Here is a 24,148-nt window from a genome sequence, read left to right on the forward strand (position 1 = left end):
ATATATGACTTATATATACATTAGATTGCATATTAATCTTAAACAGCAGACAATTCGTGTGTCCTTTAAAAACAGCTATCAATTGAAGGTAATTCAGAACAATTGTCATGAAGAGTTGAAATTTGATCAATTGGAAGATCTTTTTACTTCTTTAGAGGGTCTCCTGAGAATATCTCCAACACCTCCCCCATTCCGAAGTCCCTGGTTTAACACTGTGATGATACACATGAGTAGGGTGTCGCAAACCCGTTCCATCCCATCATCTTCATCTACTGCCAGATAAAAACATGTCAAGAAAGTGAGCAGAGTAAAACAGTAAAAAAAGGGACTACAACAAAACAATATAATTCAGAATGATACAAAGGAAAACATTTTAAGGAATTTCATTTTAAATATCTCTACTGCTTAAATAATGATGATAATATAATTAAAAAAATATGTCAGCTGATACAAAAATTGTCATTGAAGAAAACAGTATTCACAAGGTGGCACAAGACTACCCTGACAGCTATGAATGTATAATTCCAAATATTTATTAGTTTCTCCTTAATTCCATTCATATTACATTTACTAACACATTTTAGATTTCTTCCAAACCATAAATAGAATCAGCTATATATTTAAACTGAGATCAATGGGATGGTTTGTTTAAAAATGCAGAAAGCTCTCCCCTCTCTCATATCACCACCTGCCAAGGCAAAAAAAAAAAAAAAAAAAAAAGAGGAAAACAGGACAATGAAAAGAAAGATGACAAAAAATATCAAGATAACTTACAGCGAAATCCAATTTAAATGTACTTATAACCCGATAAAACTGAAAATGTGAAATGGCCAGAGCTGCATGACATCTCAGGATGTCTCAAGCGGATGAGGCTAAGGTCACGTGTGTGCCCCTATAATGCAGGTGATCCATGGAGACACAGGAGAACAAACAAGAGTGTGAGTCACTCCTCTACCTCATCAGGTTTCTACGTGTGCAAGCCTCAGTTGGTGTTTGTGTGAGAAACCGGTTATGATTGTAATTGGGTTGTGCGAACACATGTGTATGCACGTGCGCCCGTGTAGGTGTGTCAGAGGACCATATCAGGAACTGACAGATGAAAAGGTCATACACCAACACCTAAGTAAACAATAAATAAATAAAACTTACCAGCAAGTGACTTAGGTGTCAAGACATGGCAACTATCTTTTCTAGATGACTCTGCAACTCCTGTGTTGGTTAATAATTCTTCGTTTCCTGAGTGGAAAATAAAGAGATGATTAATGCCGGTTGGGATGAGACTTTACAATAAAAATGCTGGCAGGAGTAGCCCAATTTGAAACACAGTGAGTGAAATTATCAAGAATACTATAGTCAGACATTATGTAAACCGAGGCAGCAGCTGCTGGCCGGGTGGTAAAACAAATCATTTGCACATCAGCAAAGCTCCGAGCAGCAGAGGAGCTTTACTGGAGTGTGATCAGCAAAGAAAGGCAGAAGTCTGCACCCGGGCCACAGTTACCCGAGACAGATCTGACTCCACGGACCAGCAGACAAGGGTCGGAAAGACATGACAGAACAGAGGAAGACGAAAGAATGAACAGAACAACAGGACTGTGGTTGGACGCCGGGGTTTGAGTCCTGAGGTGGCAGTCACATTTGGGACAGGGCACTCCTCGGCTTTACTGCTCCGGGTTGTGCTTCAGCTCAACCCGGAGCTAAAAGACTGAAACCCTCGCTCAGCTGGTTACATAAGCCGCCACTGCTTTGCTGTGTCTGCTCTGCTCTATTTAGCAAAACACAGGATGGCGCGGCCACCAGGTTATGCAACAGGTGCACATGTGCTAGCAGGTTGTCTTTTCTGACCGCCGGAGAAGTGTGCTAGAACTCATTAACACACCCACACTAACCAGTGTTTTCAAAACATGTGCCTGTATACGTGTGTATGTCAAAATATACACCGTCTATATTCTTCTCTGTATCATTTACAAGATACAAATAACATTTGCAGGTATGTCATTTGTTGCACTGTGTTGGTTTTGTTCTTTGAACAAGGTGATATTCATGCACAGTTCATCTTGTGCACCAGTAAAAACAATATATACCTATGACTCAAATTTAAAAAAAATCATCTTTTATTTTTCACTATAGAAGGGTTTGGTGAATGCGCCTATGAAACTGGTGGGGTTCGGTACCTCCAACAAGGGTAAGAACCACTGATCTTGCAATTGTAGAAATAGAAACGGCTCTACGCACACTCAAAGACTTAACTCGCAAGATAATCAAAACAAAGTTATAAATAATTCAAAAAAAATAAATTCAAAGCAGTGTGTCATCTAAGGTCAGAGTTCAAACACAAATGAACAGTGGTGGATATTGACCAAAGGTTTTCAATTGTAATAAAAGGATGGCACATAGAGCCAACTGCTCTGTCTGCCAGTCTGAAAATGATTAACATGAAGGCTTCACAATATGATATATTAGGATGGTAAAAGCAGAAAACCGAAATTCGGCAGATGTGGACGATGAATGGCATTGGGGAAGAATGATGTTTTATGGCAGGGTAAACTAAGGTTACTGACAGTCTAGAAAATACTACTCCGCTTCAGCTTCTGAGTCAAATGAAATTGAATCATGATCAATTTCTTGCACTTTGCAATGCAATACAATTCCTTTTATAGGACATTCTTACAATTCTTCCAATGCAGACCTAACTAACTTAAGTGTACGACAGATCTTTTATTAAAACATGAAACGGTATCTGTGGTTCATTGTACTCCTTAACTTTTATAGACAGTTGTGTGTAGATTCTGTCACTTTATATGGCTGGAGGACCAAGTTGTCATGTGTAGAGGAATAAATAAATAGACCATTGATGACTGGGTCGTCTGTTGTGTGGTTTCCCACATGGATGTGAATGGCTGTCATGGTTGGGGAATCAGTTTCAAATCATTATAACTAAGCCAAGACGCCATTAGCACAATTTTTGGCCTGTGTACGTGCATGATGTATTTCAGCCTTGTGAGTCCTTTCACTTCTCCTGAGGCAAAAATAAAGGGTTGGGGGATGACTTGAAACAGGGGTTGATTGCTAGATTAAAAAAAAGTGACATTGAAATTACATGGGTTCAGCCTTCAACAGTAGTCCCCCATAGCAAGGTTAGAAAAAAAAATCTACCCAACCTCTTCTTGCCAAAATAAAGAAAACACATTTGTTTTCAAAAAAAAACTACTGGTACACATCCACAGCAGATCATTTATTGTGTGAGCTCCTTTGAATTGAACGTGACACTCGCTTCAAGGCTCTTGTGAGTCACAAATAAGTTTGTGCAAGCACTTACCTGGTGCAGGAAGGCGATCCACCTCCATGCGAAAGTCATCCTTGAGAAAGAGAAATCCAATAATGGAGAAGAAGTACACAAGAAAAATGGCCAGAACAGCAGTCAGAATAATAGAGCGGCCATTCCTTGTTACACTCTTTATTACATTAAGCAGTGTTTCTTCTCGGATCACCAGGTCAAAAAGCTGTGTGAGCAAATCAACAAAATAAAAAAATTAAAATATTATTTGTAACGTATCATCATAATTCCATACATTACTTGTATATCAAAATACTTACCAAAAAGCTGTAGAAGAACTCGTGCACAAAGAGGCCCAAAACACATATGATTGCATAGCCCAGATGGTAGATGAATAGCATGTCCATGACAACTGCTTTGTAGCCACGGGTGAAAGTTCCTTGATTTCCCACGAAACTTACAAGAAAAACCAGCTTGTTGAAAAGCTGTAAGAGAAGACAGGGTTTCACAGACAGAGTGTATAAAGATGAAAAGTACATTGCACTAGGTTATATAATAATAATTTAATTTATAATAATTTACTTTTATAATCCCTCATGGGGAAATTCCTTCTCTGCATTTAACCCATCATGGATGAACCATGGTGCCATTAGCTGATAGGCTGCTGTCTATCAGCGCCAGGGGAGCAGTTAGGGGCTCAGTGTCTTGCTCAACAACACTTTGACACACTACTCGGGAATCAAACCAGGAATGTTCAGTTCCATGGGCGATTGCTCTACCTCCTGCACCAAGCCGCCCACATATTTTCATTGACTTACATTGATGGTTCCCAGTAACAACAAAGCAGGACCAAGGCCCATAGTGTAGATGGCACGCAGAATGAGGGAGACCAGAAAGAAGAGGATTCCCCATGGTTTGGGTAGCACTGGAAGTAAAGTTGTGAACACTCCCAATGCAACCCAAAGAGAAATATTCCAGAAGGAGGACAGGGTGCCTGTGCAAAACAATGGAACATCAGAGCACAGTACGTTAACACTTTGAAATGTATCAGCTTTTCTACAATGATAAATTTACTTGAGCTTAGATCTTGACCGAGAGCAACATTGTTGGAGGAAAATATTTAAATCAGAGGTCTATAAAGACTGGCAACTTCATCACTGGAAAAAAAGCCTTGTAATTGACTCTATTATAAAGGATCGCAATGTACTGAGGATTGCTTGAAAGGTCACCTCATCATATATGTTCGAGTGTTTCAAATGCTTATTTCTGAATTTGAAAATCAGAGATTATATTTATTTTAATGTAAATGAAACATTAAATTAAACAAACAGAATCTGGAAACATTGCAGATAAATGCAGACAAAAGAGCTGACGTTTTCATTCGACTTCACCCAAGGCTGAAGTTGGAATTATGTGAGGTCACTGTTGTCAGCAAACTAGTGTGGATGATTTGTGTGCAGTCACTGAGTGCAGGAGATGACAATCAAGTAGAACTTGATCATACTTCTACTATAAAGAAGTCAGCATTATCAAGTGAAAATTTCCCATCTATTGACCATGCACTGCATAGCAATTCTGAGAAATTCATGTTTTTTTTCGTGTGCAAAGACATGAAGCGCACAATTTTGCAGAATTGGGCCAATTTTTTGGCCCAAATGAGTTTTAAAACTGTTCTTTTCACTGCATTTTTTACAGCTGAGTAATTTGCCCACAGAAGACATGAGTTATACTCCTAAAATTCAAAAAGCTGACATAATTCATTTTATCCAATAATTGTTTGCAGTCATCAGTGAGAATAGGGTGCAGCCAAAGCCCACACCATGTTAGATTTCCTCTTAAACCAAAAAAATGACTGTAAAATTAAAGCTTCCCTGAAATTACTAAATTCCCTCCAAGATCAATAAAGTATTTCAGATTCTGAAAAACAGACATTGGAAAACCATATGTGATGATATTATAAACTCGCAAATGTCACCACATTATGTCAATTTTTTTTATAGGTAAAGTTGTTCCTTTTTTTTTTAACTTAAGCCCTACATAACAGCTCCAAGTTTGACTTATTGTCCCATCTCCAATGAACAACTATCCAATCATGATCCATAGCTACAACCCCTCCCAGAAACAAATATAACCCTTGTATTTCTCACCCTCATCTCCATCATCACCAAAAGGGTAGAAGACCGCGACAGAGATGTTGAGCAAGCAGGCCAAGTAGAAGGATATACTCCCCCAAAGAGAGATGTGGCGGGAGAACCAAAAAAGGGCCTTATTTCCTGCAGAAATATTAAAAGACGCATGAATGCAGGGACAAAAACTCTGCACACACAAAATCCCCGAGGGCCCCTTAATCTATTCTTGGGGTAGCAAACACTAAAGACATGATTTACCATTCAGCAACCTGCTTCTGCTACCACCATCATTATTTTTCAATTGAAAGTTTCAGAATGTTGAGACTTACTGCGGATCTTTTTCTGCCACCTCATCTCATTGTAGAGGTTGTCAAACTGCTGGAAGAAGTCGTTAACTTTGCTTCCCTGGTCGTCTCTCTCTGTGGTGGTGAACACGCGTACCTTTGACTCCTCTGTGAGGTACTCACAGATGTTGGGGACTGGAAATACGATCTGCTCCATGGTTCGGTCATGACGCACAATCTGTAAAGAGCATTAGATGTCATTTGCTGATTTGGAGGTTCATTGGATAAAAGGATGCAATGACATGATTATGACACTGACCTCTATCTGGGCTGTGTGATTGGCATAGTAATGAAGGGCATCGTCCTTTTCTGAGTCGAGGTCTGTTCCCGATCCTGGCCCAAACCCTGACCCCGGCCTCAGGTTCTGCTGCAGGCTCTTGTTGTGTCGTGCCAGCTAGGAGCCACAAAGAAAATACATTGCTCATCTTGAGCTCAATATACATGATTAACGGAACCATAACCCAGGAGTGCTCCTGATCAAACTCTTTAAAATCATATCAAAATAATCAATTTGACTGAGCCTGACAGGGATTTGGGTGCATATCAATTAGGTCCTGCTAAAATGATGAGTAATACTTAAAAATAACATGTTTCCATGATTACATTCTGACAAGTAACTTTTAATTAAAACAAAAAAATTAAAGCTACATCTACTATATCAAGCTAAATCAAAATGTTTAAAAGTAATACATTCAGGAGATTAAGTTAAATGGCAATGAAAAAAACATGTTTTAAATAAAGTTTGATCTACATCATATAATTAATTTGTTTGAAAAAAACAAACAAACATGTTCATTCTTTTTAATATTCAACTGTTGCACCAAATGTAGAAGTGCATACACAAAGATTCAAATGTTCCCTTTATCCATGTTCAGGTTGAACCAGTGTTTGTTTATCTCTGATTCCAAAACAGAATGAAAGACAGCTGCCCTGAGGAGAATCTATAATCTACATAACTGATGCATAAGTCTTTATGTCATCACAGGCAATGTATCGGTTTTATGTTTATGAAATATTAACAACAAATATGCATTCATTGCCATTGTGAAACCAATTCTCTTCACTGAGGCAGGTCTGGAAATGAAGACACGTTTTAGTGAAATGTCAGAAATGACCTCAGATCTGTTACATGGTAGAGCAAATTTTGCATTACTAACAGAGTGGTTAATTCACAGGCTAGCAATGTAAGATGATTTCAAAAACCAAAACAAAGGTCACACAGTAGGGCGCACAGGACCGTCAGTCAAGGAAGAAATGTAATTTGTCTCAGTCACACACAAAAATCCAGGTTTTTTTATTTTATTACCTGGTGGGCTAGGATATAAATGTTGTGTCCAACATCTCTGGGCTTGACTAGGTATGTAGACATATCCTGATCTTCATCCCCCTCCAGACTCTGGAAAAAGGCCTCCTTCATTACATCCACCTAAGGTACAAAAAGAAGGTGCATTTTTAAACGTGGATGTTCCGATGAATGAATACTTGCACATACATACGTACTCACCAGCTCGGTGGGTCTCATTTTGTAAAGAATCTTCTCTGCATTCTCACTGTCGTGGCGGCTTTCCATGATAGCCAGTAGAAGCTTCGAGGCATTATTCTAGAACAGATGCCATCTATTCAGTAAACATTGGCAAAGTGCTGAAAACACTGTAGAATTTATAAATCTGCTATAGAGTGACTGTGAGACCAGTTTGTCGTTGTGTTCATGATCACGCCAATGCAGCAGAGTAGATGTGTTTAGGTAGTGACAGCTGTGTGTAATACCCCAAAGCCTCTCGGAGACAAACTTTACTCACCTTGAGCTCCAGCACCAAGTCAAGGCGATGCTTCCCTAACGGGTTGATGGAGTTTACAATAAGAGCTATGATGATATCAATGCCATTCGATTCATGCTTCGCTATACAGCTCTGGAAAATAAAGAGTTAAATAAATGAGATTGAAATCTCAGCAACAGGATGTTTACGTTCAATTGCTAAACTGTGTTATCACTTGGTTACAAGGTAAATCCCTGCTCTCCCCAGAGATACTTAAAAGTGTCCTTGAGCAATATAATGAATTCCAAGCTCCTGTTGAACAGATGAGAACCCATTTGGCAGCCTCCGCCAGTATCACCATGTCATATTTATGAATATACCCTAAAATCAATTACATAGCAACAGTCACCTTTTTTTTTTCCAAAATGTTTACACAAAATAAAAGATATGATGGATATACTACTGAACAAAAATACTGCGATGAACATACAAGCCCAAATGACACAAAGTTTTCAAGAGAGGACTAATACACTTCTGTTGTATGAAAGTGCACAGAGGCAGTAATGATGGGGCAGACCGATGTGCCTCCAATCCAGCAGCAGACCTACTGGTAGTCCCATACCCCATCTGCATTGAAGGAACAGATGGAGCAGGGTAGCAGCACAATCAAAAGACAAACACTACTGTATTTACACATTGCATGTCTCTAGTGGAATGCCTGGAAACTGCACGAATTCACAGGCCAGACAGCCAATAAGCTGGCATTGTGGGGTTCTGCGTAAACAACCGGCACATCAGAATGGTTGGGTACTCGGGAATTTTGCAGGATCACCATGTAAAACATCCTGCGGTCAACTCTCCTACCTGGTTTTCATGGCAGGGGCCCTGGCAGTACTCGGTGATGGTTTCCAAAGTTTGCCGAACCAGATCTACGTTGTTCTCGTTAATATAAAGACCAAGCAGCCCGAGGCCTCCGGTGGTGCTTCCGCAAATACAGTCCAAGAACTGAAGTGTCTCGCACACCAGATTGTAGTTTGTTTTGTTATTCTGGTTGCGCAGATAGTTCTGAGTTCAGAGAAAACACAGACAAACACATATTCAGCTCTGCACAGAAGCAACAATTTCTATAGTCTACAATTTGTGCTCAGCATCGCAAAAAGGACCAATACCTGTAAGTCTGAATTGTGGTTTTCACAGAGCAACTGCAAGTAACGTAAGATGGGTTTCATGATGGTGATGGATGGGCTCATCTGCGTTTCTTCTATAGCCTCCTCACTCCCAGTCACCTCAGTGTTCTGTCCTAAACCCTCAAGATCTGTATCCAGCTCTTTTCTGAAAGCACAGAAGGCCTTAGAGGTTGCTGATGAGGCCTCCTTCAGTTGTCCACGCATGTCTTCCCTTATATGAAGTCCCGAGTCTTTCCCTAAATTACAATGTGGATAAAGACAAAAAAAAAACATGTCTCAATGGTTGGATACATTTGGTAGATACTTTTTCAATTACAAATGGATGAGTGCATTTTTTCCTGACATATGCAAAGGCTCTTATGAATAATAATGAATGCTTGTCAGAGGTATAATACTCTGAATTTAAAAAAAAAAAACACTTAACAAGAGAGCAATTATTGAATGGGGTTCTGTAGGATGAAAACACCAAACTTGATACAATAGCCTTTTGATAGACTTGTGATGTAGGCCGTCACATGGCCTCTGACATGTGACTGCAGGAACCGGGAACAACAGTGTGCACAGAGGTCAGCAAAGCAACAGATCATGTTGGATAAATCCAATATGATCGCTAAACTCAAATTCAGGACCACACATAGTGTAAAAGCAAAGGCTATTCAGTCTCTTGAGGTCAGTTTTTGTGCATGGAGCTTGAATCCTATGACTTGCCAGACATTTTTAACATTTTTCCTTTCCTCCCTTTTCAAATAAACATTGATTCCTTAAGTTCAGTTTAATGTTGTAACAAGGATTTTTTTTAATCATCAACACAACAAAAAGCAATTATGAGTTGAGTACCAATTAAATAATCGCACACTTGTACCTTTCTTGAACCTGATGTAACTGATGTCGCTATCATCATCCCTTTTTCTGCAGCTGAGCTCAAACATGTTGACGGACACCGTGGCTCGGATCTCTTGCTGCGCCAAACGCATGCGGTCATAGAAAACTTTGAAGTACCTCTCTGACTTCTTCTGTTTATATAGCTGGTTGTAGAAGGAGTTCTGTGGGCCAAGCAAACAGTCAACATGAAAAGAAGACAGTCATTTTTTTTTTTTTTTTTAAATTTCAGCTCATCAGTGCAGACAGACAATTAAATCTTAGCCACCTGTATCTGAGTGTTTCCTCCCTGGAGTAAGGCTATGCCCAACATAATGCTCTCCTCAAATACTCGATCATTCTTGGTACTAACAATGAGATCAATCACAAGTTCAGATGCGCCAACATTGTCCAACTGACACTGTATCTCCATCACACTACTGCCAGGCTTGTCAAAGTCCAGCATGTGACAACCTCCTGCAAGGCAGATCAAACATGACAGTACATCTTTACATGTTTATATTAGATGCATACTAATAGTACACACATGCATTGTAGCGGCACTGTCTTGCAGTTGCAATGTTCACTGGATTTATTTGGGGTTGTCAGTACCTCCAGATGATGGCTTGATAAAGCCCCCAGGCGAGCTGGTTCCACACCCCAGCTCGGACTTGGAGTGAATTTTTTGATTTCCAAAGTAGCGTGTGAGGAGAATCTTTCTTAACTCGTTTCCCTGTGGAGAGAATCATAATGTTACTATACCCATATCCCAGTATAAGAGACAACTATGCTGAAGTTGGGAACATTTACATTGTAAGGGAACTGGAAATGTTACTTCTTGAAAACCCGAACCATGAAAATATTACCAAAATGAAGGACATCCCAACAAAACACCCTGGTGAGTTATCACAGTGATTTGGTGTATTCACCAGTATGACATCTACCCAATCATCTCAGATATGTTCTACAGATTTCATCTTCCACCCTAATGCAAATGATCACCGTTGCCCCATGATGTGTTTGTATCTTATTTCTCGAAGAGACGGTTCTCAAGATGACTATGCTTTTATCAAAGAAAGCATTGCCTGCGAGTCAGAACCACAACAATAACCGCGTTGTCCAATTAGTGGATCCTAAAGGAGATTAGTATGTGAGAGATGTCCCAGGAGCAAAGGAAAAAAATGCTATATATTACGTTTGTTATACTGGCAATTGTGTTTTCTGGCCAATTTTTGATGACCCTATGTCAGTTTGGCATGAAGTCAGACAACATTTTTTATTTTTACTAAGCACAACAACCATGACCACACTGTGTCCTTTGCAACATATAAAACAATTAAGAAAAACGAACTTGATTCAATTCTGCAAAGTTGAAAAATGTTAATATTCATGCAGAAATATGAGCACTACATACATATATACTCTCGCCACGTTATACATGGATGTTTATTTTCTATCAAAGTCATAAGGAGTGTTTACACACACACACACACACACACACACACACACACACACACACACACACACACACACACACACACACACACACACACACACACACACACACACACACAAATGTGTTCTGCACAACACCAGTTTAATAGTGGTTACACATGGTCTATTCATCTTTCACAAACATCAGTGTCTCTTCTGATATTTAACACAGCTGAGATAAAAGATAAAATAATTAGATAAAAGGAATCCTAGAGATAATCTTCTGATTGAAGTTGTGTAATCATAATGTGAGTGGGATTTGTGACTGCGTGAACCTGGATTGTGGCTTTGCGCCCTTTTCCTGTAGCTTCATGTGGAAAATGGTTGCTTAACAAAGTGAATATAGAGGGCTTATGATCATTTTCTATTGCAATATTAAAAAAAGGAAATGCCTTTTTGGTGAAATCACTTTATCATAAAGACAACTATAATTCCGACATTAAGTAATAAGAAGCGATAACTAGAGGAAGAATAACATTTAATAGTAATGATAATAATTTCAGAAAATCACCTATTTCAAGAGGTGTTTGCTCCATTAGACATTTTTAGACAATGGATAAATAAAGAGCACAGTAAACATGGACTGAAACACCACTTTACTGTAATAGATGCATTCATGTTTAAAGGAATAATTTGTCAATTACTTGCTCAATAAAGTGATAAAATTCTGAAAATTAATTTTATAACTCTGCCTATGGAACTGCTGAAATGCTAAAAAGGAGCCAGAATCATTCACTTTAAAAGGACTCAACTACATTAAATATCTTTGTTTTGAAATTGGTGTTTGACAACACAGAATCAAATACAGAAGTAAAATTTGTTTGACTGATTGTTCAATTTGAGGAGTCAATTTGTTTCCCTGGTTTTTCATTTTTTCTATTCAAAAATCCATCCAACCATTATCTTCCCCCCTTTCCTGCACTTGGGGTCGCGGGGATGATGGAGCCTATCCAAGCCATGGCAAGGTGAGAGGCAAGGTACTGCCTGGACTGGTCGCCAGTCAATCGCAGGGTCACATATAGAGACATTAGCCATTCCAAATTTTCCAATTACATAGGTACAGGGAGAACATGCAAACTTCACACAGAAAGGGCCCCTGTTAGAATGGAACCAGATTCTTTTTTGCAGTGAGGTAGGGTGGCTGACCACTGCACCACTGTGCTGCCCTCTTTTCCAATAGAAACTATAATTTTTGAGTCCTTTTTGTTGACTATAATATTATGTTATTCTTTATTTAGTTTTTTCTCAGCTGATACATCTTGTGTCTTTGTACCTTGACAACTCACCTAATTGCGTCAATCAATGCTCAATTCAGGCTGACATATTGATAGTTTGGTATTCTGCTAAATATGACTTCCAGTATTTGAATAGCTGCCGAGGTGTATTGTTTACAATAGTTGCTGCTTGTAGAAATAGCTTTTGCACTGCACAAATCTAAGCTTAAGAGCATAACTAAAGAAAAACAACTATTCTGTTTCACAACACACAAAAGTTCATTTGATTCAACACAAACAAAGAGGTGAAAGACGAAAAATGCGGCAATGCCATTCCTTCAGCCAGGTTCAGTCCCTCTGAAGAACATTCAGCTAAGTGTAATGAAGGGCAAAGATGTGGAGGACCACATGGAGTTGACGCTGTCTGTGTCAGTAAACACTCCATCTCATCTGCAGTCAGCAGAGACACTTGTCTGACTGCACTGTCTGGCTGAGCTGCCTCTCTTTTCTCTCTCACACAAACGCACACGTCAAGCGTACACGCGCGCGCACACACACACACATACACACACACACATACACACACACTTCAACTGAAGGTGAGGATCACTGAGCCAGCTTGTCTCATTTCCATGCAGCAGCGCAAACATTCTTAGTGCAAGTACAAACTCAGCACCACACTATGAGGCTGCACATCCCAATGCATGTTCTTTGACTGATAGCACAATAAATCATGTTAGACTTAACATTTGGCCCTCATCTGATGTGTTTATTTTGCATAATTTTAAGCAAAACTGAAAGACAAACTCCAGCAAGGAGTTGAAAAAAAAGAGTAGTATGAGGTTTTAGATCCTGTTCACCTCTTTTTTGGGTGCTGCAGTCTGCTGACTAGGTCTGCAGAGGGAGAGGGAGAGGAGACAGGAGGCAGGTTGGCGGGAGAGGAGGGTCAGACCAGTCTGACTCATCTGCTTGCTGCTGCATTGACGAGAAAAACTCCAGCCAGGTGATGTAAGAGCCATGAGAAGAGAGATAGAAGTAGAGGTAGAGGAACCGCCATAAGCAAGCTGGTGAGGGGAGGGGTGAGTAGGAACAAACAAAACCTAGCATGGAGCAGACAGGTTGTGGTGTTTTAAAATGTGCACCAGCACGCCACAATGCGGTTCTGGTGTCCAAGCTGAGGATGAGCTGTCGATCCCCACCTACAGGACTTTCTCACCCCTGCATTTGTCCTCCTTTGCTCCCACAGCCTCATCGCAACTTTGCCATCTGCACGTCTTTCTGATTCTTTCTTTCCATCTGATTTGAAGGCGGCAATAGGGAAAAAATAAGGTCGTCCGCTGCCTCTGTCAGGGGTGGGAAAGGCATGCGAGAAGCAGAGAGGCGTAGCACTTGCGAACAAAGACAGACAGCTACGAATGAGCAGGGGAGTGTCGAAGCGCTTGGGTCAGACAAGGTCAATTCTCCCAGACACTGAGGCCAGGTGTGTTACCCAAACAAATTAGGTATGGATCAGGGGGATAATGGTCTTTTTTTTCCCTCCAACAACAAATAAACCTGACCAGACTCTGGATTCGTTTCCTGAAAACTTTGTCAAGCTCTAATCAGTACACTGATGGTTAGAAAGGGGAGTTTCCCCACGGACTGGGCACCATCAAATACTTTAACCATTAGGAAGTAACTTTTAGCCTACAACAAAATAGCAGAAATAATCTAAACTATCTAAGTTTGGTCATGCAAAGCATATAAAAAAAATGTATTCATTCATTATTTACACCACTTATTCTGCAATCAGTGTTGCAGTGGGACTGGAGCCTATCCCAGCTGTCACCCTGGACCTGTCACCAGTCGATCACAGGGCCACAAGAAGAGACAACCACTCCCATTCCATGCCCGGGCAACTTCCGGAAACCTGCAGCTATCCCACTGCACTGCAGGAGGAACTCAGAGAACGTGGGAGAAACCAACACAGATACAGGGATAATGTACTAACTCCGCATGAACCAGGAACCTCCTTGCTGTGAGGCTGAAGCCTAACCACTGCACCACTGTGCTGCTCCAACAATTTTACCGTGTTCATATCGAGAATTTGTAAGGCGTCTCAATGTATTCAGATGGGTTTCTCAATTAACTTAAACTGAAGGAATTTAGGTGGGACGACTGTCTTGGTGAGGAAAAGTCATCAGAACACTTTCATGAATTCATGCAAATTCAGAAAATAAAGACACGTACACTTCACAAACTCCAGACGGACAGATACAAGCACAAGAAGACAAGGAGAGATGTGACGGAAAAATAAAGGGCTTGGCCTGCCTTTCAGGATATGGATGGAATTTGTTTTTTGCTTTTTTCACTTTTTTCCCCTCTCTATCAGTACAGAAAATGTTTACATATAGCAATACAAAAAATGTAGGTTTAATTCAGTCATTTTTAACTGTGGCATTTTTTATAAGGTTTTTTTATAAACACATTTAATAATTTGAATTAGAAAATAACATATTAATGCATTACTTCAAGGTCTACACTTTTACAAAAACAGAAAAAAAAAGTTTCCCATTAAGAACATAGGTACACAATCTACAAGCACTGTTAGTGAAAACTCAACTTGTTATTGAGGAGATCTGAGTCTAGTTTGTCTCGTCTAGTATACAATCTGGAGAAACCAAAATGAAATATTGGTTCCAACAGCTCAGAGCAATATCCTCCGCATTTCTAAATTCCTCATTTCTTTCCCTTACATTGTGCAGTTGTTCATCACACACCAGATTACAAGCAATATATATAATTTCATGAAGGGACATGTTGAGGTTCTAAAAGGTAGAACAATTCAATTAAGATATGGGCCCACATCATGCATGTCCCTTATTTAACTCTGCATGAACAGAAATGCGTCACATGGCCCTACTTACAATGTTTACGAGATGCAGTGCCATAGTAGATAAAATGCTTTTATCCCACAAACAAGCACACCAGCAAAACAAATTAGGCACACATGTGAGAGCAATTGGCGAAACTGGTTAAACAAGCAGCATAAACAAGCATTCAGTAAAAGGCCAACTGTGAGCTGGAGGCTAAGCAATGGAAGTGTTATGTGATGTGACATGTGAGTCCTTAACATTGTTATTTAATGATTGTGTTTGTTAGGAAGTTGCTGTTCAAGATAGGTTGGCTGGCAAGGTATCAGTGTACTTTGGAAACGACACAGACAAAAGACAAATATTGTACCAGAAATGGTCCGACAGTTACGAAAAAAAAACAAAAAAACTCCACACAAAAAAAACATTGTATAATTTTAAATATTTGTGACCAATGCTCCTGACATTCAGGTAATCACAACTGACAAGTCTACCCAAGAGACAGTCAAACTGAAAACAGATTGGCCCGTGCATGAAAGCCATGATAGCCATTTTCAAATAACCAAAGTGGCAACAATAGAACTGCACTGGAATTTAAGACAGAAGAAACATGTTATACTTCCATTTCAAAAATGCCAAGTAATATGTGACAATGCCTTATTAAGGATACTGTGTTGACATGTAGAAAGAGTCAAGTGGATGCTCAGTGTATGGTAAGGAAATATACATTTACACATCTTTTCACTCAATACTTGCATCCATGCTACCATACACATCAACTTACTAACCAAAAGTACTATAATATCATATCCAAACCACAGTTCATCTAAGTTATCCCTCTGGTTGACATGTGCTTCCCTGGGTACTAGTTTTATTCGTTATTTTCGTAAAAAAATGATAGCACACGATGAACTGTGTCAGAAAACTGCCTGTATCACAATCAACCAAAGTGGCAATGAACCTAATGTAGGATTCTCTCTTTGAAAAGTATTTTTATTTTCTCTATAAAGCATATCTCTTGCTTCCGCAACTTCAACCAGGCTATTCTGGAAGCATTTCTATACACCATACCCACACCCTTTCCCTCGTCACAGCCAGACCAGACAGACAAACAGCATGTGCTAATTCCTAATCACCATGGAAACCAAAACATAATACGCACCCAACAGACACCTGACTGACGGTTCAAGGAAAGTGAGGGCAAGGAAATAAAAAGAGGTGGGGGTTTTGATTTTTGGGGGGGGGGGACTTTGGTAGAAGTTAACCAACATTAGCATGGATTTAGGGTCACAAGTGAGTAAAGATCTCAGCATACTGTGCAAGACTGACAAAATAAAAAGGTTGAACCATACAAGTGGTCCAGCAGCTCCATGTCTCTTGCTGCCTGCATGCATTGCATAGTATAGATTAAACCATGTTCCACTACTGCTATTAGCACATGCACAATCAGGAAAAACCCTGCAGGATGAGCTCACACAGGGACAGCCAGCATGGTGCTGCATGCCTGGCAGTGTGTGTGTGTGTGTGTGTGTGTGCGTGTGTGTGAGTGTGTGAGAGAGAGGCTATCCATCTACGTGTGTGCGTGTGATGTACTTAGCATTGTGAGGGTGGTAATCTGTAAATCTGCTTTGCCTTGGGCAGGTGGTGTGAAACTTGGCAAGCCAGGAAAAAAAGAGAAGAGGGGAATGGAATAGAAATATGAAGGGATTGACGGACACTGGAAATTATATAAATGGCTTTTCCATCTTCCATAGACAGGAAGGCGCAGGAAAGCAGAACATTACAACATGTTGTATGTGAATAATAAATGAATAACATGTTGTTGTCTGTTCCAATGACTTAAAATGACAACTTACACAACTTTAGGAAAATTGCTAAAGACTATGCCTATAAGAAGTATATTTACATAATATTTAATCATAGGAGAATCATATGTCTAATGTTGAAGTTGGTGGGAAAATGATGCAAAAAACTAAATATAATTGTCGACCTTGTAAATTGTCTGATAGAATGAGTGTGAGAGACAGTCTTTTAAGGCTATTTCCCCTGTAGTTCTCTTCACGATAATGTCCTGATCACAGCTGGTAGCACAAAACAGCAATAATGTTACCAGCCAATAAAAATGGAGTGCAACAGTAACACATCTCTGTAGGGTCACTGCTGCAGACCTTTCCTCACTGCCTCACCAGCGCTCCTGGCATGACCTGAGCAAACAGAGAGCAAGGCCAGGGTGGGACAACCGGAGGGTGAGATAGAGAAAATAAGCCCGAATGCAATAGACTGAGACAAAGCAAGGAGGGCCAAAGGAGGCGGAGGGAGGCAGCAGGCAGACAGAAGAGAGCAAGGAGGGAGGGAGGGAGGGAGGGAGGGGGAGAGAGAACATGATGGTCCACGTGACGCTGGCTCAGCCACTGCAGGCTGTTACGTAAGTGCAACCCCTGCCCTGTCTCCTCATAAACTGAGCAGACTCCACTTCCCTCCAATCCCTCACCCTGCAGCCGCTGCCCACTTTTTTTTTCCCTTTCACTCACATGGCTCCTCACATGGCTGCCTCCCTCTCCTTCTAGATAACTCTCCCTCCATCTCCTTTTTTTCCCCTCACTCTCCTCCACCCACTCACTGCACCCCAGGGGAGCCTCCAACCTCTGCCGCTTATGCTGTCACTCTGTCTTTCTCTCCATCTGTTTTTGTCAGTCTGCATCTCCCCCTCTCATTATTTCCATCAACAGTCATTTTCTCTCTCTGGTGCAGTAAGGCTGCAGCTCCACGCTCAGGGCCACGGGGATATGACAGAGAGGCCACAAATACATGCTTGAGCACACTCACGCACACCTACACAAGCTGACATTTCACACAACGTTGCTGCACTGTCTGGCTCCTCCAGTGCAAAGGACGGCTTTAAAAAGTCACTGTTTTTCCACTTTGTATTCCTCTGATCTTGTTCCACACAACTGTTGAATCATTTGCCTTTCAGCCAAACAGTTTGGCTGTCTGACACTAGCTGTAAACATACACAGGAAAACAAAATTCAAGCAACTGCAAGTGACATGGGCTGACATATACCATAAGGAAAACTATTTATAAAAAATATAACTATATTACTTTTACAATTGCACAGAGCGATGACCTATAGTCACATGCAGACTAATTTCAGTGTAAACACCATGTCTTTTGGGAAGGTTTAGAGCCTTTAGTAGCGACTGGAGTAACTTCATTGACCTTTGCCAAGAGCCTACAGGAGTGATAAACATTATTTTGAAAGAAAGAAAAGTCTTGGTATCACAGATTCTCCAGCACTTGTCAAATATGATTCCCGTCATTTTAAAACTCCAATAATTGTGTGACCCCTTCAGCCTGACAGATGCAACATCCTGTCATATTGATTCTCCACTATTTTGCTTTCATTCATCACCCAGCTAGAAACAAGAATCTGATAATGTTACAACTTCTTTTCACAGACAATGGACAAAAGTCATTCACCTTTTTTTTTTTTTTTTTTGCATTTGAAACAATTCTTATTCCAGCTCTAAAGGTTTTCTATATTCTTGGGCACCGTTTAGTGACATCGTGGGAAGCACAGGACTGTGAGTCCCAGAGCAACTGAAATTATGGAAATAAAAGGCTCTTATTGTTTTCAGTCAAATCAAAAAAGTTTTGCTATGGGAAGGCTTTTGAAATGTTTTACGTCACCACACTTTAAGACATGATCATGCTTAAAGTATCCAGTTAAAATTAGATCTTTTTTAGTTTGAAAAATCAAAATCTAATTATTTAATTTTGGCTATTTCACTTGGCCTCAAAAATACTAGCTTTGGTGTGGTCTAGCAGGAGAACATTGTCAGCCAACAAACACCAAGTCTTATTGCTATCTGGCACAATTATAGACGACATGCTCTTTTTGAACCGTGTGCGACGAATGCAAAACAAGTTAATATGTACGATAAATCCTCAAAGAATTAATAAAGACTCAAGTCCTGGCAGGAGGAGAGTATTTTGTGTTTGAAGAATTCTGAATCTCCTTTCCATAAAGAAATACAGAACTAAGTCTCTCCTAAACTGGCTTCTACCTTTTCTTTCCATGATGTCAAAGGCAAACATGTACACATGCAGCATTTTCCTACCATCTCTCCTAACCCATGTCATTCATTCTCCAGGCCTCTGGCAGCGAGGGGGTGTAGGAGGAGAAGGCTTCCCCCCACCCCACCTGCTGCTGCATTGATTTGTTTGTTCTGTGCTTGCCCCCTCCTCCCTTCCCTTACTTCCTCCCACCTATTCTCTCTCTCCCTCAGTCTGAGTGTGTCCTCAAGTGCCTCCCTGTCTTATGTAACATTGAAAGACCCACAGAATACTGATGAAGGAGAGTCTGGGCTCCAGGCTGGAATATGTGGAAGAATATGGGAACTACAGCACTGCTGGAGTTAGAAGATGAGTCTAAATTCACAGAACCTTTTTAAAATACTTTTCTCTAATTATTATTCTATTATGAGTGCTATTTGAGTATCAGTGTTTTCTCGCTATCCTGATAAGAGCCTGATGTTAAACAAAACAAACAGGCTCAATGGCATATTTCCTAAGAAAAATACTCACTGACTCATGAAAGCATTCCTTCTTGTCCAGCATCTCTCGGACTGTCTGAAGGATCTTGATACACAGCTTCTCCTCTTTGTCCATAAGCTTCTTGGTATGTTTGATCAGCCTGGAGGAGTGACAGTGTAAGTGCCGCATCAGTTTGTGTCACTATCTAGCAACAGTCAGCAGGATGATGGATTCAGCAATTTTAAAACCAAAAATTTGTTTCAGTTAGTTGTCAGATGAAACAATGCTTCCTTACAGCGAACACAATCACGGAAAACCGTTAAGTCTAAAGTGAAAAACCATTGTCTTCGTTGCATAGCTAGTATAAGTACTCTTGAGGGCTGTCCCAATCCAATACCGAAGATTTAAAGTAAGCTCATAAAGACAGATTGGTCTTGGCATTATTTAAAAAGGAAAAGTGTTATACTTTGGTTGAAATAAGGTGCCATACACCCCTACCCACAAGAAATTGGAGTCATTGGAATTGAGATACAAACCATATAAAACTGCTTACAGCTTTGTATAGATACAACAGAAAGAATAGAATAGAAGAATAGAAGAGGCGACTTGATGTGGTCAGTAGAATTCTGTGGCTTGTTGGCTTTCAATGATGAGAGACCAAGAAGTTTGTTCAAATCCTAATGTACCACTACATCATTGCAACAGCTCTTTAATGTAACCTGGGTGACGCTTTCTGACTCGGCCTGAAGGTCTTCAAATAAGGAGATTTGTTTTTTGTTTGTTTTTTTCATGCACAGGTTTTTCCAACTTACTTTGACATGAAAGCTCCGCTCTCACAGCGCATGCGAGCAGCCTCTGGAAAGAGCAACTCAGGACTGTGAAGAACATCTACCAGCACTGAAAATTCTGCTTGAACTTTTGGACTGAACTGCTCCTCTAGGCAGGACACAACCCCCTGTGTGAACAAAGAATGCATCTTACACATGCATAATCATCAATCATACATACAACTTGAGGCATTCATCAACTCTGATTAATATTTGTATTTATTATTGTTGTATTAATGTTGTACCTGCAGCTTTTCAATGATGTTCTTGTAGTCTGGGCCACCCAGGGGCTCCTTACGGGGCCGTGTACGAGCAGAGATCCTCCAGTCCTTGGCAGCCCGCTGCACCATGTTGCTATGGACCTTTAGAGACAGTGTATTGACCTGACTGTCCAGGTCCACTGGGATGGCTATTGCTCGTGCCTTGGCTGGGTAAAAGTGAAGATTGATCAGTAAAGAGAGGAAAAAAAAACACAAAAAAAAATAAACTTTGCCTCTGGATAAACACTCGCAAAAAATGTTCTTCAGGACAGTCATTTGAAAGTGACATTTTAATGCATATTTTAAAGCAGGTTCAGTGCATCTACTGTATCTTAATTTTCAGTCAATGACCAGGAGGTAGACTAGCAACACTTACCCACGTCAGCCAGAGTTTTAATACAGCTCTCGATGTTTGCTTTCTGAGCCGATGTGACCCAGTTGCAGTTGTAGATCCTGAAAGCAGATTGGAGCAGCTTAATGATGACCGATTGGTTTGTCTGTGAAAAAAAAAGAGAGTATTTTAAAAGTACATCAATTTAGAAGAAAAGATAAATTGAAGTGACATTGTATTTAGAACCAGCGATACACTCTTCTACCTCACTATTATAGGTACCAATATCTGCAATTGTATGAGAAGGCCGTACATAAAGATACAATGAAGGAGGCAATAAGTTGTTAAATATATTTACAGCATAGTTGCAAAGACGAGCAAACCTTTTCCCTGAATGTGTTGCACTCCATAGATACAATGGTAAAAGGATTTCACGATCATAGCTTTTGTAGACTCGGAAGAGAGTTTCCTTTTCATATCTTCTCTTGATTTCTAACAGCTCACAGTAGATTGGTACATTTCATTTACACTTTTATAGTGAAGAAACTACCTGCAGGTTTGAGTGATTGACAGAGAAGGGGGAGCTGAAAAAGCCCTTGACAATGGCCATCACGGTATCCGTCACATACTTCTCCAATGCCAGATCAGCATGGTTACGGTCCGTGGTAGTGTTACACACCTAAAGATTCAGAAACAGAAACTGGTGAACAATCTCATTTTGACATTTATCCTTTAACATTTTCTAAGAAATGGCTCTGTTTGGGTCAACAATGCAAATATTATGCACACATTATGAACACATTACAGTTTGACCTTTCAGTCGGAGCCTTACACTAGACATATCCACAAGGAAGTTGTCAAAGAGCTTCCAGATATGGTTGGAGGTGTAGATCTCCTTCATTTCTACCTCTGTGTCCACATAGCAGTGATTGACAAAGTTCACGTAAGCAGTTTTCACCTTTAGAAAAGAGAATGTAAAATGAAATGGTTTGTCACTAAATCACATGTATAAAACAAAAATAAACTTCATTTTACGCTATCAAATTTGGTTACGTTGTACAGCCTTTACCTCTGGTATACAGTTGACCTCAGTGACAACTTTAACAATGTCATCCAATGGAAGCAGTGAGTTACATTTCAGTTCAGTGTAGACGTTCTTCCCCTCAGTGCAAGCAGCTAGTAGTTCCACGAGTGTATTATGATAGGCCAGGGCTCCATCGTCATCTGTTCGCTCACTCTCGGATCCCATCATCTGAAGCAACACTGGGAAGGAGGAGCGGTCGTTGTAGAAAACAAGGACATCCTCCCCTCCATTCACAAGCTGAAAGTACAAACAGGAGAGGTCCATATATTATGTCTGTGAAAGTTTTAAGTCATCCAGGTCATTGCTTATGGTTTCAAATCTCTTCCCAACTATTATATCCTCTCCAAATGACTCTGCTCTTCTGTTCAATTAACACACCTCACAATGAGAATGAATTTAAAATTAGTCCCAATCAAACTTAATTTTTTTTTTTTTAAACTAAATCACTTAACAAATGCTAACTAAAGTACTGACAAAAATCTGCATTATCCAGCTCTATGAATTTTTAGAAGCTGTATAAAAACTGATAGTCCTCATAGAGTAGGTGTAGCCCCACAGCTGAAAGTGGGAGACGAACCCACATCTGGTTCCATGCAGAGCAGAGGTTGATGTTGCTGTGCCCGATGTGACCTTGAGAAAGAGTGCACCGTCCCCACATTCATGAACATCTTAGAAATTCTCAGGTCAACACAATGGAGTCAACAATATATAATAAATAAGTAAAAGTGCTACTTAAGAAGAAGTCAAGAATGATGAGCAATCTATTTTGATATTCATTTACATATACATACATATATAAACATATACATTGATATATACAGGGCTGTCTCTGAAAATTAGAATATTGTGATAAAGTTCTTTGTTTTCTGTAATGCAATTAAAAAAACAAAAATTACTTTTTCATGATATTCTAGTATTTTGAGATAGGATTGTTGAGTTTTCTTGAGATGTAAGCCATAATCAGCAATATTAAAATAATAAAAGGCTTGCAATATTTCAATGTATGACATTTTTGGTTTTGTTATTGCATTACAGAAGATATAGAACTTTATCACAATATTCTAATTTTCTGAGACAGTCCTGTACATATACGTGTGTGTACACACACACACACACACACACACACACACACACACACACACACACACACACACACACACACACACACACACACACACACACACACACACACACACACACACACACACACACACACACACACACACACGATCTATCCATCCATCCATCTATCTATCTTCCCCTGTGAGGCCCAGACCTCCCTCTCCCCCATCACATGGTCCAGTTCTTCTGGGGGGACCCCAAGACGTTCTCAGGCCAGCCAGGGGACATAGTATCTCCAGCGCGTCCTGGGTCTTCCCCGTGGTCTCCTCCCAGATGGACATGCCCAGAATGCCTCCCCCCGGGGGCGTCCAAGAGGCATCCTGACCAGATGCCCAAGCAGCCTCATCTGGCTCTACTCTGACGTCCCCCTGGATGGCCAAACTTCTCACCATATCTCTAAAGGAGAGGCCGACCACCCTGCGGAGGAAGGGTGGCCAGTCTCCCCAGTCTCTGCGAACTCTTCCCATGCCTGAGTTTATGCCACGGCAACCACCGAAGACTCATGCCGCATGGCCTTCGTACCTGTCAGCTGCCTCCGGAGCCCCACAGGCAAGAAAGGTCCAATAGGACTCCTTCAGTTTGATGGCATCACTCACCACTCCAGTCCACTAGCGGGTTCGAGGGTTGCCGCCCCGACAAGTGCCAACCACCTTACGGCCGCAGCTCCAATCTACTGCCTCGACAATGGAAGCACGTAACATGGCCCATTCACACTCAATGTCCCCCGCCTCCCTCGGGATATGGTTGTAGTTCTGCCGGAGGTGGGAGTTAAAACGTCTTCTGACAGGGAACTCTGCTAGACATTCTCAATAGACCCTCACGTAACGTTTGGGTCTGCAAGGTCTGACCGGCATCCTCCTGATCAGTTGACAGCTC

General features: G+C 40.6%; 1 protein-coding gene across 1 annotated transcript in view; it reads right to left on the minus strand.

Moving 5' to 3' along the window:
* itpr2 (inositol 1,4,5-trisphosphate receptor, type 2) overlaps positions 1-24,148 on the minus strand; it is a 59,488-nt gene that overhangs the window by 12,091 nt on the left and 23,249 nt on the right. The window contains exons 31-53 of the mRNA XM_086163033.1: positions 22,136-22,387; positions 21,899-22,024; positions 21,617-21,745; positions 21,112-21,232; positions 20,721-20,902; positions 20,461-20,603; positions 19,700-19,808; positions 10,165-10,285; positions 9,842-10,029; positions 9,557-9,737; positions 8,677-8,930; positions 8,372-8,572; positions 7,550-7,660; positions 7,255-7,350; positions 7,057-7,176; positions 6,010-6,144; positions 5,736-5,928; positions 5,425-5,550; positions 4,096-4,271; positions 3,598-3,762; positions 3,320-3,503; positions 1,150-1,236; positions 148-272 (exon numbers count right to left, since the gene is read on the minus strand). Of these exons, the coding sequence (XP_086019159.1) occupies positions 148-272; positions 1,150-1,236; positions 3,320-3,503; positions 3,598-3,762; positions 4,096-4,271; positions 5,425-5,550; positions 5,736-5,928; positions 6,010-6,144; positions 7,057-7,176; positions 7,255-7,350; positions 7,550-7,660; positions 8,372-8,572; positions 8,677-8,930; positions 9,557-9,737; positions 9,842-10,029; positions 10,165-10,285; positions 19,700-19,808; positions 20,461-20,603; positions 20,721-20,902; positions 21,112-21,232; positions 21,617-21,745; positions 21,899-22,024; positions 22,136-22,387 (3,525 nt within the window). The remainder of the gene's footprint in view (positions 1-147; positions 273-1,149; positions 1,237-3,319; positions 3,504-3,597; positions 3,763-4,095; positions 4,272-5,424; positions 5,551-5,735; positions 5,929-6,009; positions 6,145-7,056; positions 7,177-7,254; positions 7,351-7,549; positions 7,661-8,371; positions 8,573-8,676; positions 8,931-9,556; positions 9,738-9,841; positions 10,030-10,164; positions 10,286-19,699; positions 19,809-20,460; positions 20,604-20,720; positions 20,903-21,111; positions 21,233-21,616; positions 21,746-21,898; positions 22,025-22,135; positions 22,388-24,148) is intronic.

This window comes from Fistularia commersonii, chromosome 17 (genome assembly GCF_037954325.1).
Source record: "Fistularia commersonii isolate RoL2024-O1a breed Wild chromosome 17, RoL_Fcom_v1.0, whole genome shotgun sequence".
Classification (NCBI taxonomy): domain Eukaryota; kingdom Metazoa; phylum Chordata; class Actinopteri; order Syngnathiformes; family Fistulariidae; genus Fistularia; species Fistularia commersonii.